The following is an 18,603-nucleotide window of genomic DNA, read 5'->3' as shown; positions in this document are numbered from 1 at the left end:
ATGATTGATTATTCAATGTGTGTATCCATCCCTATTCAAATACATCTATGAAGTCATGATTTTGTCAAATTGACAATTACTGTTGAAACCCGCATTTAAAGTGCAGTCTGTAGTCATTTTACAAGGAACGACTGTCTCTTTCTTGCCATCAGAACAGGCTCTCTGAACAGTGATTCTCTCCCTCAGGGCGAGACTGAGTCGGTCACCCTCAAGTCTTGTGTCCGCAAAACCACAGACATGCTGGACAGGCGGTTCTGTCTCGATATAGAAATCACAGACCGGTATGTCGTCGCATCGCACTACACCATTACACTTCTCAATCACTTCAGTCATGTGTTCTGTGTGGTAAGACAGACTTTCCACAACCACCTGTTAAAGTATCTCGTCTCATCTAGGAAATAAGGGGGATTTTTAGATGGATTTTCCTCGCTCACCAGACACCACTGACTCATACATTTAGTACATAAACCAGGGGGGTCGCTCATTACCATCTGGGGGGAGGGAGCGAGGTCTGCCATTAGACCTGGAAAATGTGATTGCGTTGCCACACTTGTAGCTTATTCATGCACTGTTGGCAACCTTCCCAAATAACACTCCCCATTTAACAGCACTGCTTGAAACCTTCGCTCCACACAGGTCCTGTGTACAGTAGAGCTGAGAGAGCTGCTCTCTCTAGCCTAACACAGGATTGGGTTGGAGAGGATTTGTCATGGAAGATGGCCCCTCCACATAGCTGAGAGGATTCTCTATGCTCCTCCGCTACACTTGGTTGTAATAGATATGGCTCCTATGTCACTCTGCTGAACCAAACTGCTATTCTGTCTGGGGTATTATTAGCAACAGCAACCCCCATGCTTAGAGGGTTTGAAATGTGTTGCACCCCCGGTGCTTGCTTGTCAGCCTGCAGAAGTGAGTATTTGATATCTGAGTGCAACAGGTTAGGGTTAGCCTGATGTAGTAGCCTATTATTAAAAAGTGGGGTAAATGAAGCTCAGGTATTCCTGTAATTTTGCTATTTAAGAGCCCAGCCCCTCTGGCACATTTTAGGTCTGACTCTAGATCATTCTTAGACACATGAATTTGACTTAGTAGTAATAGTAGTTTGTTGGAACCCCAGGCCCAGTCTGACAGAGAGAATTAGATGAGATTGACTGTACTTTACAATCCCCAAGGGTGAAATTAGTTTGTCATACAGCCGCCATAATTAAAAACGGAACAAACCCAAACGCCATTTAAAAAAATAAAATAAAAAACAATCACAAGACTATTACAATAAATAATTGTGCGTTGTGTTCTGTTCCCAGACCGGGAACGGTCCTCACGGTCCAGTCGCTGTCGGAAGATGACCACAAGTTCTGGATTCACGCCATGGGTGGGAAAGAACCAGTGAGTAACCACATCATCCTGACAGCTCCACTGTAGTGTCTATTGTCTATTGAACTGTACTGAAATTCTCTGAAAGTGGTACATTAATGCCAACAAGTCTTGTTGGTTTGTGGTGACCTCTTGGATATCAAATGATCTGTGGAAAGCTACATATCATTATTTATTACAGGCTGGGCAGTACTTGGGTAAAACCTATTCAAAACAACGTGGAAGTAAGTATACAATGATTAGAAGCCCCTGATCTCAATCATTTCAATGTAATCTCTGTGATAATTCAAATGACATGGGAATAATTTAAATAACTGTTTGTCATGACTCTGCAGTCGATGCACAGCTAAATGACGTAGGATTGTCATTTGTGAAGAATGCCATCAATGCCATTGAGACGAGAGGTAAGACTATGCATGATGACAATAGAAGGCCTAGGCAATATAAAGCCTACAGAAGTGGACTTTGCGAGGTTAGCTGTCTGACCTGAGCATTAATTTTGTCTTGGTGGGGGGCGGTGTGTTTCAAATTTCATGGGAGGGCCGCATTTTCTTTTTTTCCCCTGGACTGATTTGACTGTCAAGCAATTTATGGGTCACAAAGGGCAGTTATTTGAAAATATAAATCTATTTATATGTACTTTCTATCAAGTTTTAGCAGTTTCTTTTACTCAACCCTCCCTCGTTCTGGAGTTTGCCCACCTCTGGGCTAGAGGGTAGAGGCTAAGGAGGGTTTTGTAAAATGTTGTGATGTCTCCCTTTTAACACATGAGGGCAGGCTTGGACCAATATCCAGTCATATCTTGTGCTGTAGCCACTGTTCATAGTTTACAGTTAGTGGGGCAACATACACTGAGTGTACAAAACATTAAGAATACCTTATTATTATTTAGTTGCACCCCCTTTTGCCCTCCGAAAGCCTCAATTCGTTGAGGCATGGACTCTACAAGGTGTCAAGCATTCCACAAGGATGCTGACCCATGTCGACTCCAATGCTTCCCAAGTTGTCAAGTTGGCTGGTGGACCATTCTTAATAAAGAGGAAACTTAAGCGTGAAACCCAGCAGTGTTGCAGTTGACAAACTCAAACCGTTGCACCTAGCACCTACCATACCCTGTTCAAAGGCACTATTTGTCTTGTCCATTCACCCTCTGACTGGCACACGTGCACAATCCATGTCTCAATTGACTCCAGGCTTAAAAATCCTTCTTTAACCTGTCTCCTCCCCTTCATCTACACTGATTGAAGTGTATTTAACAGGTGCCATCAATAAGGGATCAATGGCTTTCACCTCGTCAGTCTGTCATGGAAAGAGCAGATGCCCTTAATATTTTGTACACTCAGTGAAGAAGCCCACCTTTTTGATTTGAGTAACTGTATTTTCAAAGTTTATCCATTCATCCCCTCATGATTGTTTGTGCTCTTAAGGGCCATGTAAACTGTCTGTTGTCAGGTATCAATGACCAGGGCCTGTACAGAGTGGTAGGGGTCAGCTCCAAAGTCCAGAAGCTCCTTAGCCTAATGATTGGTAAGACATGCTCATTTATCACCCTTTAAGTAACTGTCTAGTGAAAATCACTTGTAAAAGTTAATATTCTTCTAACTCATGCCCAAATAATGCGGTTGACTCATCCTGTATTCATATTTGAAGCTAAAGCATAAATTGGAGGAAAAAACACTTACAAGCTTGAGGTGGGATTTTATCTCCAACAAATAAAGGCCTCCTATTTTGTCGGAATGTCATCGTGTGTAGGATTAGCTGGCCAATCGGTCTGCTCCATGAATGTTTTTAACGACCGGTATACGCCCACACCATTCTGTTGGGGTATGACCACACAATTCCAACACATTACTAGTATTCAGAGTAATGGATTCCTGTGACTTAGACAACGATGTAAGGCTCAGAGTGCAACAAGTGCTACTGGTACGGCATTGGCATTCAGATAGCCGGGGGGTGCCTGAGAGGCCCCCTTCCTGCCTGCACCCGGCTGTCCTTACAGGGACTTCACTTGAGTCGCTCAGCAGGAGCTGGAAATTTGAATTCCTCGCCATTCTCCCCCGCTCTCCTCTAAACGCTCTTTCTTGCTCACTCTTTCTACCCTGCCATCCTCATGTTCTTCTTTAATCCCCCTCATCTTTCTTGTTTATCCTCTACCTTTCCTCCTCTCGACGACTGCCCTTTAGTAGACACCAGCTGTCCCACAGCCCACTCAACTTCCCACCTGAACCTGCCGACTCATACTTCACAGCCCATTAGCACCACTGTCTGCTGGTGTAGACTGGGTTCAATTAGTATCGGTTTTCTTTCAAATGCCGTATAGTTGAGATTTAGTGGGGCAAAAAAGTATTTAGTCAGCCACCAATTGTGCAAGTTCTCCCACTTAAAAAGATGAGGCCTGTAATTTTCATCATAGGTACACTTCAACTATGAAAAAAATCCAGAAAATCACATTGTAGGATTTTTTTATGAATTTGCAAATTATGGTGGAAAATAAACTTTTGTTATTGACCAAATACTTATCTCAATACTTTGCAAATTAAACTACAGTTCGCCACCCTGTGCGTAGTTGACAATTCACTGGAACAGACGTAGGGATAAACTCCAGTTCAATGGAGGGGTTAGAACGAGGCCAAAGCAGCAGAAGTGGATCACATTATTTTCTCACTGTGCTCACAAATCTCTGTGATAACAGTGGATTGACAGAACTCCTAAAGCTTAGCATAGAGAATGGATATTTTACAGCCGGGAATTTCACTGCTGGGAATCGAGGTAAAAGGACTTGGATACTACTAGTGTAGTCAGTCATGTCCAAATACATCTGTTAGAGAACTGTGGGTTAGTTCATATTTTGATGTGCGCATTACAGTAGCTAAAAGACACACCATTCTCCCAACATCTGTAGCTGTGTACACACACATTTGGCTGTTGGCCTTCTAGGAAAACATTTGGTCCAGCCCGTTGATGTTGGACAGGCCACTGTTCTGTGGGTAAATAAACACAGCCCTTCTGGTTTTAGTACTGAAGGGATCTAGTCAAATTAAGCAAATAAATGTCCCAGAGCAGCAACCTACCTCCCACCAAGTCTAACCCCTTGAAGACCTCCTGGTGACCTGGAGCTTGGCCTCGCACCAACCTCTGACTCAAACGCACTCAACTAGGGTGGATTATTCATCAGGTAAGACGAGTATAGTTAAGCCTGGCTTGGTCCAGTTTGACTCAAGTGTGAGAAGGGTGTACTTTAAGCCAGCCAGCAATCGCCACTGGGCAGAACTGCTCCTCAAGACTATTGCATTGCTTTTATCCACATAAGACACATTTGACATTTCTTTATATTTGAGCTTCTTTGCAGCCATTCACTTCACCATAGGGTTAAGTTACAATACACTAGTTGACTTACCCTGAGCCTAAACGTGTTTTGTATCATGGGAATTGGAGTGTACTCTACTAAAGTAAAAAATGTATTGGTGCTTTGTATAATTTGTTGGATATGTGTTGGAGTTTAAAACCTTGTTGAAATGTTTTGGTTTCATTACAGATGAGAGGAGTAACGATGTGGATCTGTCTACGTGTGAGGACTGGGATGTGAAAACAATCACCAGCACACTAAAGCTGTATTTGAGGTATCAATCACTCAGTCTGCTACATAATCGCTAGATTATGTATTCATGTCAGCTATTATGTCTTATTAGCAAGCTGTGGAGACTTTATTCTAACTGTTGTCATTGTCTGAGTTTGACGTTATTCTACTCCGGGGGTAGAAGCATAAAATCACTTCCTGGAGCTCAACTCCTGCAATGCAATAGGACATTCACATTGCCGCATAGACATCCATGCATTTAAATTCAGACACATAATCAATCCACTTCATCAACTGACCCAGTCTCTGACTTCATTATTCCCAGTCGCTGTGTGTTCTAGGAAATCCGTTGTTGACCTGAGACGTAATTGGCAGTGAGTCTTGGCCACTTTCTAGGAAGAAGAGCTACATCCCTGGCTTCACAAAGTTTATCATCCATCTTTGAATGTATCGATTAGGTGACCAGGTGAAAAACAAAACTGTGGCCTGTGGCAGGTATTTTAACTACAATAATTTACTGCCACTCATCCAAGCAGTGATAGGAATACATTAGCATGATATGGATTTTAGTGTCATTGTTTCTCTGATCAAATCAATCACTCAAATTAGGTTGGATGCCACATATTAAAGGAATCCTGTTTTTTAGTTCAATGAGGCAATGAATTATATGGATTAAGTTATTGCCTGCTTATTCCTTGCTTTTCAAAGCAATTAATTTAACTGATAGTCCTAGATTTGATATAACACTATCTGCAAGGTAACAACTTAAATGTACCTTAAAAGCTAAGCCAAAGTTCTGTTAGCTAACAAACAAACTCGCACTGCATATTCTGACGCCAATGCAATTATGGTATCCAACGGAAACTAATGAGTGATATTTGCACTCTGTAGTGCTGCATAAACTGAAGGGATGTTAGAGGTTTGGTTGGTTATGGAGCGATTTACTAAATAAAATTATAGCCAATTTATCGTTAACCCAGGCCAGTCTGTGACACTTTCTTCTGCACTTGTTTTGGAATTAGTTCATTACGCTTGTTCAGTCCTCCATGTGCTGTAAAAGGTTTAGTTATCAAAATTAAATTATAAAAGATTGGCAAGTTCACCAGTACAATTGCCATATAGCTTATTAAATAATAAACTTGGAGTGAGCCAAGACCCTTTTTCCATCAATTGAACAACAATAAATAAAGAGGATTTCAGCTCAGTGGTCAATGTAAAAGCATGGGAACTGGAATGGTATCAGTCTGACAGGCTAACAGGGCAGGAGCAGGTCAAAGTCACGGCACTGTGTGTTGTGACTGGCCAGGTTTTGCTGCCCACCCGCAACCCTTACAGGAAGTAGTTTGATGTTGCTTGCTCTGGGTCATGGGACTGACACTCTCCCAGGCTGGTCCCAGATCTTTGTGAGCTCCTGCCAACTCCTATGCTCGTTTTGGCCTCCCGAGTGGCACAGTGGTCTAAGGCACTGCATTGCAGTGCTAGAGGCATCACTACAGACCCGGGTTCGATCCCGGGTTGTATCACACTGGCCGTGATCGGGAGTCCCATAGGGCGGCGCACAATTGGCCCAGCGTCGTCCGGGTTTGGCTGGAGTAGGCCATCATTGTAAATAAGAATTTGTTCTTAACTGACTTGCCTAGTTTCAATAAAGGTTCAATAAAAAATTGCTGTAAATTTGCATGACTGCAGAAATAGATCTGGTCCCAGGCAGCGAACTGCCTTTCTGGTTTATGTCAAGGAGTTTTTCCTGTTACATAATGCAACCTGACAGTCAGCCAGTGGGATTAGTGTTGGGCAAGTAACCGAAAGGTCGCTAGTTTGAATCCCCCAGCAGACAGGATGGAGAATCTGGATGGGAAATTACCCATGCATATTAATATACTTTTTTATAAGCACTCGCTAAATTATAATTAAGACAACATTTAGATTGCTACTGAGAGATTGACTGTCAGTTATACATTGCACACATATGATAAAATGAGTTACTTTTTTTTTTACATAAGCAATCTAACATTCTAGAAAACCATCCAATCATATGTAATTACTCATCCATTGAGTCAGCTGAAACCTTATTACAGGCTTAAGTCTACAGTAGAGACAGTAGATTTACTGTAAATCGTCCTGCAGCTCCATCCTCCATCTGTCTTCCTCTGGCCTGCTGCAGAGCCAGAGGGTCAGCCTCTCTCCTCCCCTGCTGCTCTGGTTCCTCAGGGGAGGCTAAGTAGCCTTGGCACAAGGCCTGGTGCAGCACTGAAAGGACCTTCAGAACTTGGTTATCTCACTGTGGCATGGTGCGCCATCTAATTCCATCCCGACACGGCCACATTAATCATTGTTGTGTGCATACCCTATAAAACAGTGCTGCATCTATTTCTGTCCCCCCCCAATTCTCCTGCGCTCTCTTTTGCTCTCCACCTCTTCTCTTCTCTCACTTTTGCTCTATAATGCATTGTCTTTATTTCCGGTCTCTCTCTAGGAGTCTTCCTGAGCCACTGATGACCTATGGACTCCACAAAGACTTTATCGCCCCTGCAAGTAAGTTTGAGCCGTCCTCACTGACAATACAGCTCTTCTCAAACCAGATGTAAAACCACTCACAGGAGTGTAGGAGCAGAGCAAAGGAATACTTGTCTATTTTATTGCACGTTATCAATGAGTACAATGCTGTGTGCATGACTAGCAAGTGTTTGTCTGTGAGACAATTCATGGTCTAAGTGTCCCAGCGCAGTTAGGTTGGCTGTTAATCATTTTCATTGTCTCAGTAGTTCTATGGAGAACTGATGCGAACGCAACTGTTTGCATGTTCCACATCTTGTAGAGTCTAAAATACTTGTTTTCCTCTAAAAGTGCCTCAGCATGTACCCTTAAGGCCTTTCATGGGACCCATAAAGATGTCTTCATCTCTCTCACACACACACACACACACACACTGTAATTCAACCTTCATCTGCCTTTAAAGTTACCTTTGGTTCTTTGCAATTAAGGTAACTTAAAAGGGAAATGTTACCACCTGTTAAACACTATAAATCCTAGTATCCTACACTAACGTCCTCAAATGGCCCAGTGACTTTGAACAGAGAAACATGACATTTCTCTCCCTATATAATCTTACTCCAATAGCCTGCCTGACATGTCCTGAGTGATCCTCCTAACATGAATTACCCTCAAGTCCCATAATTGGATCACGATGGAGTGTTTTTATCAGCTGTTTGCAATGCCCTCATAATGCAGGTACAGAAATGCATTAGCAATAAATATTTTCTGAAAGATGACAGCATCCTTAAGAAGCTTTATTCCCTTATTCAAATTTGTTTCGTTCCCATAGTAATGGGGGGGGGGGGTGCACGCCGGCTGTTTCTGTGTGGGCAGTAGCCATCAGATGCCTGTGTGGGTGTGTGAGGAAATGTTTAAGGGATGATGCTGTGGGTTTTATCACAACCCTTTTACACGGTAGCTTTATACTACAGAAGCGATCTCTCTATAGCCAGCAACAGTAGCCTACATATCCTCTGGCAAAATGCACTCATGTCTAATATCGGCGTCAAACAGGAAGTTTGCTGTTCATCTCTTTTTTTATTTGCTGTTAACTCTTTACTGTTTTCTTTTAAATATGAAAAAATCTGTAGTCTACACTAGCTGACAAAGCCAATGTAAACGGCATCCATTGTTTTCTTTTATGGTAGCTTGTACTGGGCTAAACTGACTGTTTTGTGCTGTCATTCTGTTACCAAACTTTGCATCTGCACTGTTTTTCAACTACATGTATTTTTGTAACCTTTTCAGTGAACAATTTCCAAAGTCGTCCTTGTGCATTGAGTTGTGTGGTACTTTGTTTAACTTAGCAATCATTGGTTTTTGTTTAGCGTATGTTTCTGAAGTGAAAAAAAATGAGTCTCCGCGTTCTGTTACTGTGGAATTGCCTTACTGTAACTGCACCAATATTGACTAGAGTTGCCGACCAAAATTTAAAACGGACGACCCTGTGTCTCCAGTGAATAGATCCGGAGTTGGTGGGTCCACATCTCCTACTGTGACAGCTCCTTCCAGAGTGAGATCTGACTGCACCAGAGTGCTTGCTGCTCAGGAGTCTTTTCACCTAAGGAATGGATAGTACAGCACTGTAATAACACAAATGTTCTGTTTTTGGTGGATTCCAATTGTATTTAACTTTTTTATTTAGCCAGGGAGTCAAGCCAAAACTGTCTCTTTAGCAGATGAGCCCTGCATACACAATCAACAATGACACTATACATATACACTATAAATCAAAAACGCAAGAAAAACATGAAAAGCAGAACACGATCATATGAAATGCATTCCTCACTTAAAAAGCCTTTTAACGTCCATCTGAATTGCCCTAAAGGCACCAACTCCACCAGCTTTAAGGAGTTTTGCATATCATTCCAAATGAGGTGCAAAAACTAAACATGTCTTCTCCTGACTGGGTTAGCCATCCCTGAGTCTAGTAACTTATGTCTAAGGTTAACAGTGAGGTGTGGTGGAAGTTTATGCAAGAGGGCTTTATAGACGATTGCAATGTACTGTGATAAACTGCCTCCAATGGCTTCAATACAGTGGCAGCAGCATTCATACAGTCAATAACCAGAATGAATGTTGGCATACTCATTTGGTTTTCTGCTATTAAACAAAAGGCAGGACCTTTTCCTATAGAAACCTTTAAATTCTCAATTCCTTAACTCATCAACATATTTTAAGAACAATGGCTTTTCATCAATCCAGTTGTGCAGATAAGTGTGGACACGGTCATTATGGGTTCCATCCAAAGTACATATGCATAAGTAACTTATGTGATTTTGAGAAATAAGTTTTTTATTTTTTTAACCTTTTAATTTTGGTTCAACAAAGGATTTCTGCAGAGCAATAAAGTTGACGCCTACAGCATGGTGCTAGCAACACGTGGGTTTGATTCCCGCATGGTCCACATAGAATGATACTCTAAGCGGCTGTCAAATAACCTTGTTTGTCCTGTTTTTAAACAGAAGGTGGTAGTCCAGAGTCTCGTAGCCAAGCCATCCACTGCCTGGTCCACAAGCTGCCTGAGAAGAACCGGCTGGTCCTGGGGCTACTGTTGAAACACCTGGCTACGTGAGTTAGCAGCCTTACACTCGTCCTCGGTCTTGTACTCTTTCTCAACTGTACTTGATCCACCCCCACTCCCCATCTTTTGCTCTCTTTCCTGTCTCTTCTCTCTCTCCCATCAATCTTTCCTTTTCTCACATGTTCTGTTCCAACTAAGTGCAGGCAGAGAACTCCCTCCCCACCCTGTCTTAGAACAGCCCAGCACCCTCCACAATAGTAGTCAGTTTGAACTGCTTCACCAGTTCCCTATGCCTTTAATGAAATGGCCCGCTCCCTCCATTTCCCACCCGCTCCTCTGGGTACCCCTCTCTCCAAACTGGACCGTTAGCTGTTACACAACTTGCCCTTTCAGAGATAGGATCTGAGATTTCAAAATCTTTGCTAACATTACAAGGTTTTACCTAAGCAACTTTTTCTTTTCTCTTTTTCCGCCAAACTAAATAGTAGCAAATTGAAGATAAGTAACATGATCCTCGTTCCCTGAGGCAATCAAAGTCTGGAGGATCTTATTTCTTAGAGAACCTGCCCCAGGGTTCTCAGAGTAGAAGTAAAAAGGCATTTAAGTGCAGCAATTGAAATTGAATTTGGATCATCCAGCATGAAATTCTTCCGACTGGAGTTTTATTTTATTGAAATTGGCTGCGTGTGTGTGTGGGGGTGTTTGACTGTGAGCTTGTCCTGCAGGGAGAGAGGCAAAGCCAAAAATTTCACACCCCTGTCTGAAATGGTTTGAGAGATGTGATAAAGGAAGGTTGTCACTAGGTGACATAATTCGGGTTGCAAAGGCTCCCTTTCATGCATTTCCACCATCACTCTGCTGAATGACAATTTGTCATTTTATACATTTAAGGAGAATATCTTAACCGGTCTTAAATGTATGTTCTTACTATACAAAATTGTAACTTAGAATCATTAACAACGGTTGATTCATTGTAACTCAAAAGTATTGATTGAATTTGAGGTTTCTGTTTAAAAAAACAAAACAAATGCAGCAACACCTCATGGCACAACGCCTCCCCTGCATGTGACCTACTGTGTGTGTGTGTGTGTGTACTGACGTATGTGGAACTGAGAGGCACACACACACATTTTATTGTTTTTAAATGTATTTAAATTGTAGTCTTGTCTGTGTTTTTCATTGTGTGCAGGAACCCAGTAAGACTAGCTTTGGCTATTGGTTTAAGGCTAATGGGAATCCAAACAAATCTAATCTCTGCAGTTTTTTGCAACTCTTCAGTCATTCTAAAGTCAAGCAAAAATTCCTCCCCTAGAAAAAAGCAACCAAATTTAGTGTCCACTTACTGTGAATCGGATGAAAGGCAACTGAAAAAGTTCAGAGTTTGAAGTGACAAAGTTTAGGAGAGAAGGTCAATGTTCTTGAACAATCTATGGAGTGGTGATGAACTGGGTAATGATGTCAGTCAGAACTCTAGCTAACACCTATGAGGCCAAGCCAGAGATGCTGTTCTAGACACCTCTGACTGACATAACGTGGTAGCAACACCTTCCTTCCTTGGCAAACTGTCAGACAGATGTTAGTAAGCTGTCAGACATGGAGTAATCTGATTTTCAAAGCGAATTTGAGATTTTCTAGCTGAATTCTTTATAGTATACAGGCCTTCTAAAGAGTATATGTATCCCCCTATGTGAAACATTTTTAAACGTCAGGGAAAAGCACTCTAAATCAATTGTCTATGAATTCATGAATTGTTATCCTCCCTGATCTCCCCATGCAGTGTGGCGGCCCACAGTAAGTTGAACCTGATGACGGTGGCCAACCTGGGTGTGGTGTTTGGTCCCACCCTGATGAGGCCCCAGGAGGATACTGTGGCTGCCATCATGGACCTCAAGTTCCAGAACATTGTGGTGGAGATCCTCATCGAGCAACACGAGAAGGTAACCGCTGGATTCTTCTCTTGAACGAAACCGACGTCCGAACGCACTCCTGAGCAGTGGTGTAATGTACTTGCAACAAAAAACTACTTAAGTATTTTTACTTACCTGCACTTTACTATTTATATTTTTGACACCTTTTACTTCATTATTTTCTTAAGGAATGTAGTGTACTTTTTACTCCATTTTCCTGACACCCAAAGTACTCGTTACATTTTGAAAGCTTAGCAGGACAGAAAAATGGTCCAATTCACGCACTTATCAAGAGAACATCTTTAGGTCATCCATACTGCCTCTGATCTGGCAGACTCACTAAACACGTTTCATTTGTCAATTATGTCAGTTGGAGTGTGCTCCTGGCAATCCATAATTTGAAAAAAGAGAATTTAAAAGAAAATGATGCTGTCTGATTTGCTTAATATAAGGAATTTGAATACTTAAGTTACTTTTGATACTTAAGTATATTTAAAACCAAATACTTTTACTGAAGTAGTATTTTACAGGGTGACTTTTACTTGAGTCATTTTTAAGGTATTGTTACTTTTACTCAAGTATGACAACTGGGTACTTCTTCCACCACTGCTCCTGAGCTTGTCCCCCTGACCACAGTAACATCTATAGACCCATCCTCTAATATTGTTCCTCAAAGCTGCAACCAGAGGAAAGCTTGTCTAAAACCCACCGCGAAACGCACTGCTGAGACTTTTCTCCAGTGCTGGCAATGGGATTTTGAGGACATTGCTCTGAGTGACATTTTAGGCAATATTAAAGCATTTTCTCATTTGCAATATTCTTCACATTTTATGAGTAAAGTAAAACTTAATGAAATCCCTGTTTGTCTTGGGCTAGGGCTCTAAGACAAATGAAACTAAAGCAACTTATTGATAAGAAGCATTAAATAGATAATGTAGAGATGATCACTTTGAGCTGACTACAGAACTTGGCTAACATCATTCCATCGGCCCAGGGGTTGACGTACAAAGCAGGGATTCTCATGTTGCCCCTTTTTGAGCTTAAAAACCATATCCAGTATGTCATGGTACTCTGACATCTACAAGGATACATGGAAGGTCCTTTGCCTAACCTACAGGGTTTAAGTCCCATTTTGAGCCATGCTACAACAGAACTGTAATCTGCTTTTAATGTAAATAGTCATCTGCCTACATCTATAGAGGGGCTCAATTCCCAGAACCAAAACAGAAAGGGCTGAGGTTAGTATGTGATCTGTGCTAAGTATTCTGGTCAGCTATAAGATGCCAAGAGTACCCCTAAACTCAAACATGAATTGACTATGACTTACTCGTCACTTTCGAGATCCTCTATTTCTAGTAGTCCAAAAAATAGAAAGCGCTCAACCTTCAACCACCCAGCAATTAAAGTTTTGGTGAAGAGACACTTCCTTAAATGTTCCAGAACTTCACCATACACACCACAAGGTGATGGACGACTTGGTGTCAGAGCCAGAATGTAATACCCTTGGAAGCTTTAAGAAAAGTGCTGAGCTGCGAGACGAGAGGTGAGGGAGTTTTGCAGCCAGACAGACAGACATTAGCTTTCCTCTCAGGCCCAGCGCCTCCCTCCCCTCTTCGCTCTCTCCTCCCCCCTCTCCTTCTTGCCAGACTGTTGATACCCCCAGATGCTAGCAGACAGTGTTTTACATTCACATCCATCTGCAGAGATGGTAGGGGGAGAGATTGCTGAAACTCTGCTGCTCTCAAACCATATCAGATTTCTCTCACTGTAACATACTTTTTTCTCCCAACTTCCTTTTACTTTTCTCTCGCTCTCTCCCCTCCCTCTACCTAATTTCTTTCAACTCAACATCTGAAGTTAGTCTGTATGTAAAAACATCTGCTATGTAAACAAGCTGTACAGTGAGCCTCCAGTCCAGACCTACTGCCCGTCAGTGGGTCAGCAGCTCCTAGCCACCTCTGGCTCCTGTTCATTAGGCACTAAACGGAGCTAAAACTGAGAGTTTGTCGAATGAAAACAGTCATTTTTGTCTATTGTAAAATGTGGGTGCCCTAATAAACATGCTGCTTTCAGCAGATTCCCTAGACTGGATTTGGTCTTAGTGTTTCGGGGTCTGACTTTATATTAACCCTGAGGTAAGTTGCAAAGGAAGATCCAGTGTGTTTTCTTAGTATGCAATAAGTGAGCAAAGAGCATCTCAACTGTCCCTAGAGATACCCATGCTGCTGGGCTGAAGTTCTTTGCTATCTGACTTGCTAACACACATTTTACTAAGGTCAAATGAGGACATGCCTCTGCTCAATATGCTCCATCTTTGCTTTGAGGGAGTAGTTAAACACATTTTTTTGTTATGCAAACACTATCCCCGCCACTCATACACGCTTTCTCTTCTTGTTTCAGATCTTTGGAGATGTCCCAGGCCCGTCTTCCCCAGGGCTCTCCGCCCCCACCAGGCAGTCCAAGAAACTGTCTGTTCAACAGAACCGATCCCTTGCCGTCTATAACCCAAAGAAAGTGGACCTGCAGACAGGTAAGAGACAGAGCCCTAACGTTACATCCTTAGCCAGCCTTGCTTAAAGGTTGAGTTGGAATGAGGGACCCCTACTCTCATGACAAGTATTTGACTCAGCGATCCCAGTAAAGGTTCCTGTACTATATAAAGCAGTCATGAAGCTAATGTTGCACCTTTGTAAACCTGCACAATAGCTTTATAGATCATCACTAATATAAAGGGGACAGCTGTACCACTACTGTACCAGGTCTCTTCTCCCACACTGCTCTACCAGGAGAGCCTAGTGATTTAGCCTGGTGACTTAACCTGCTGCCCTACTGTAAACCCCAGATCCCCAGCCCCCATCAGATCCTCCTCCTGGAACATGACCTAAAGGAGGCTGAATCTGCTTACCAGACTGACTCCTCCCGCCATATTGCTCCATATTAGCATTGGGGTATTTTAATATCTGGGATGAAAATATATAATCCTATCTTTAACCAAATAGTGTTCTGGGTCTGTGGATGTTTTTAAAGTGATGTCTAACTACCTGGCAGATGACGTTTAATTTTTAAATATATGTGTGGGCAAATATACCCAGTAGATATGGCCGACTACGCTGAAGGCTGCGTCCGCACCGAGATTTTGTATCCATGGAAAACTGATAAGACAAGGGCTTTTTTCTATGGGGCTTATAATGTTTGAAGGAGTACGGAGAGAACTGATGGCATCCACAGATCCAAACATTTGACCGACTACAATGGACATTGAGGAAGAGATGTTTCTCATCCATTTTCCCCCGTCTTTGTGTGGCTGTAGCTTCAGCCCCTTGAAAGGGAAATTATTAACACATTTGCAATGGGGCAACTGTCCAACAGGTATTGTGTTTCTGAGGACACGGCAGTTTGGAGTGACAGGAAGATCAAATCATTCACGATCAAGTTTTGTTTTATACCTTACTCTATTTTCTCTCTTGATTGAAATCTTACGTTTTGCCAAAACTCAGGTGAAGCAGAACATATACTTTTTAACAATATGTTGACACGTTATTAAACAATATGACTGCCAGGGTTTGGAAGAAAATCCTGTCTCATTTGCAAGACAATGAACCAGGTACTTTGATATTTTTCTGGGCCAGTTCAATCCTGTGTTTAGCTTTTAGTGGTAGCCAGGGTTGTATTCATTCGTCATCAAATGGAAGACTACTTGTCCAAAACTAAATACTTGTTTGTGCTTTCTATATTAAAGGTTTTGCTATAGTAGCTTGGTTTCAATCCAATTGGCGACAGATTTTCATGTGAATATTGTCAAATCTGTGTAAAACGATATGCGCATCTCCCATCAAACACTCATTGTTTTCAGAAAAGGCTGTGCGTGGATGACGGTGCACATCAAAAAAATAGTTTTGCGGTTAAATTCCCATGTACCAAAAAAAATGGTATCCATTGAATTATTAACTCTACTGATGGTTTTGTCACAAACTGTTACGTTATATAGCAGATGTTCCTATTCTGGTCTTATGTACGCTCTAGCCAACAGCTCAGTGTGGATAGGCTACCTAAAAGAGATTATTATGGGTAAGAACAAGGTTGTTATATTTTTGTCGAACAGCAATGATCATGTAAGCAGAATTTTTTCTATTTTTTTTTTTTTTTATTTATTGGAAAGAGCATCAATCTCATCACCGTGCACTTTCACCACCCTGTGAAGTTCATCGTAGCTTATTTCATCTGTGCCTAAAACTGCATGCTTTCCCATGTCAACATATTGTTTGACTCCAAGTTTACTGTGATAGTTATTATATCAATATTACCGACATGTCGAATGAACAAATTGTCTGCCAGCATTTATACAATAATACCAGCATTTCCTGTTTCCATCAACCCAGTTGTGACTTTAAAAAATAAAATAAGATTATGCATAAGGTAATTAATCCACATAATGGCACAGTCATTGTGTACAAAGCAGATGTTCCATTCTACAAGAAGTCTCTGGTTTTGATTATTTGCTTCTATTTGGGCTGTGTTTTCTAGTAAAAGTAATGAAGTAAATCTGAATAGCTCATTTGGATCGTGTAAACATGGAAAATGAGTTTTGTTCGACTGCAATATCCTCTTGATAGATGCTTCTTCTTAACTCTATACAGCTGATGGTAGTGAATGTTTTTAATAATGGTAGAAGAGAACGGGTGTAACTGGTTCCAGAGGCTCTAAAACCCAGACAAAGTCATCCATCTTGTGCTCAGTGCAACCAACAAGCAACAGTTGCTTTTCTCCGAAAGCTAAACGACTTCTTGTAGTTGTGTAGACTTTGTTTCGATACAATCGAGGCTAGATATATATATATCTCTTTCATATAATCAATGTCATCTGATCTATAAGACCAACAGTATGCGGGCCGAAAAGCTACAGTGTTTTATGAATGTCCCTTTTATGATCATGAGAAACTTCAACAGAAACTGAAACACTTTCTTCCACAGTGCAGGACAGCACTGTCAGCCATTAGCTTTTAGTGGAGTCCAGGCGGGGACTGCCTAAACGCCACTCATTTAATATAGACTCTCATAATCCAGAATGGCCACCCTGTTGCTTTGATCGGTGTGGTGGGAAAGGAAACCACACTTCCAAATTTAAACAAGCAACTTCCTTTAACTTTTCATTGCTGCATAGGATCGTCTGTCGCTCTGTTTTTAAAAACAGGAACTAAGAGTTGTACTGGACAGTGAAGTTGGCCTGGAACCTCCTAGCGTCCCTTAATAATCATCATGATCTCCTGGTCATCCACTGCCACATTCAGTTGCTGTAGCGGCACAGGGTTATCCACAGAGCCACGTTTAGCCTTGCTCCCCTAAATAATGGACAATGACGTTCTCGTCCAACAATTTGCTCTCAATGACTAACAGCCTTACTTCTCCTCAGTGTCACCGACGTCACCTGATGTCGGTTCCAACTCGGATGAGGCGTCGCTAGGCAGCAACGAGTCGGTGTCGTCCCAGTCGACTACTCGGGGACGCCTCCGGAGAAGGCCAACCATGGTCGCCTTCCCGCCAGCCTCGGCACAGACAGCCCAGGGTAAGTGGGTCCACATAGAGAAATGCCTGTGGTTAACCTCAGCATCAGTCTACCTAACCCCCCCCCCTCCCACTACCATCCACATTAAGATCTGTAGTTGTCTGGCTTCACCCTCTCAAACTCAGACAGTCTGGAAGAGCTGACGTGTTGCAGTGGGATTGAATGTTTTCTCTACTCACACCACTTAGTCGCTGACGGGACATGTTTGTTGCTGGCTCCATTCATACAGCAAACCTACATATCTCTTTAATTGAAACTCTATCTTTGTCAACTCTTTGAACTGACTATCGTTAGTGTCATAACCTGCCCAAGAAAATATGCATTTTTATTTTTTATGTGGCGCAAAGTAAATTGATGCCCACTTCCTCCTTCCTACCCCTCCCAGCCTCCACGTATATAGGCATATCTTTCAATTTCCTTGCTTTCTCACTCCTCGCTCTCCTCGCGCTCTCTCTCTTCCCCCTCTCCCCCTCTCTATCCAACCCTTCTCTCTGATGTCCTTGGTTTCTTTTAGTTGTCTCCAGCCCACAGCTTGCCTTGAATGCTGATGCGAGAGCTAATAATAATATTGGGTTAGACTGCAGAGACAAAGAGCAGCCCAACATCTGCAGTGTCACATGTCTGCAGATTCATCTCGTGAAAAACTTTGTTTCTGACTCCCCCTACCCCTCGCCCACTTTCCCTCCCTTCCTCTCTGAGATGCTCAGAGTGCAATGAGTTCTTCTCACAAGACACACGAGCTGTAAAACAACAAAATTAGCAATTTGTGCTGCCTTGGCAATTCCTGTTTAGCTTGACAGTGACATTGACCATATGAGTTGCCAGAACAGCACAAACGGATCTGGGACCAGGCTAGAATAACTACTTAACCAGCCTCGACACGGGAAGTCAGTGATGTAGTGCTTACTGCTCAATACCTGGAATTGTACCTAATTAGTACATCTGTTAAGCTTTAACCTGGAAAAAATGACATTCTACACAAGTTGAACTAGAACTCTCTATATCAGACACTATTTTCTGATGATTTATCATCTCTGCTAACTTCAGTGTCTCATCTCATCCCCCAAATTCACCATCTGGATATCCCTGTGGCAGTCATTTCCAGACCTTGAGAGTGAGACTGT

General features: G+C 42.1%; 1 protein-coding gene across 1 annotated transcript in view; it reads left to right on the top strand.

The window, feature by feature from the left end:
* Positions 1–18,603, top strand: part of LOC135506999 (rho GTPase-activating protein 10-like) — a 61,093-nt gene that overhangs the window by 31,686 nt on the left and 10,804 nt on the right. The window contains 12 exon segments of the mRNA XM_064926459.1: positions 187–281; positions 1,305–1,386; positions 1,556–1,598; positions 1,710–1,778; positions 2,827–2,901; positions 4,910–4,994; positions 7,428–7,486; positions 9,952–10,057; positions 11,788–11,947; positions 14,318–14,447; positions 17,327–17,407; positions 17,410–17,479. Of these exon segments, the coding sequence (XP_064782531.1) occupies positions 187–281; positions 1,305–1,386; positions 1,556–1,598; positions 1,710–1,778; positions 2,827–2,901; positions 4,910–4,994; positions 7,428–7,486; positions 9,952–10,057; positions 11,788–11,947; positions 14,318–14,447; positions 17,327–17,407; positions 17,410–17,479 (1,055 nt within the window).

The sequence above is a fragment of the Oncorhynchus masou genome, chromosome 20 (assembly GCF_036934945.1).
Source record: "Oncorhynchus masou masou isolate Uvic2021 chromosome 20, UVic_Omas_1.1, whole genome shotgun sequence".
Taxonomy (NCBI): domain Eukaryota; kingdom Metazoa; phylum Chordata; class Actinopteri; order Salmoniformes; family Salmonidae; genus Oncorhynchus; species Oncorhynchus masou.
The sequence above is the reverse complement of the archived record's forward strand: the minus strand, read 5'-3'. Positions and strand labels throughout refer to the sequence as shown.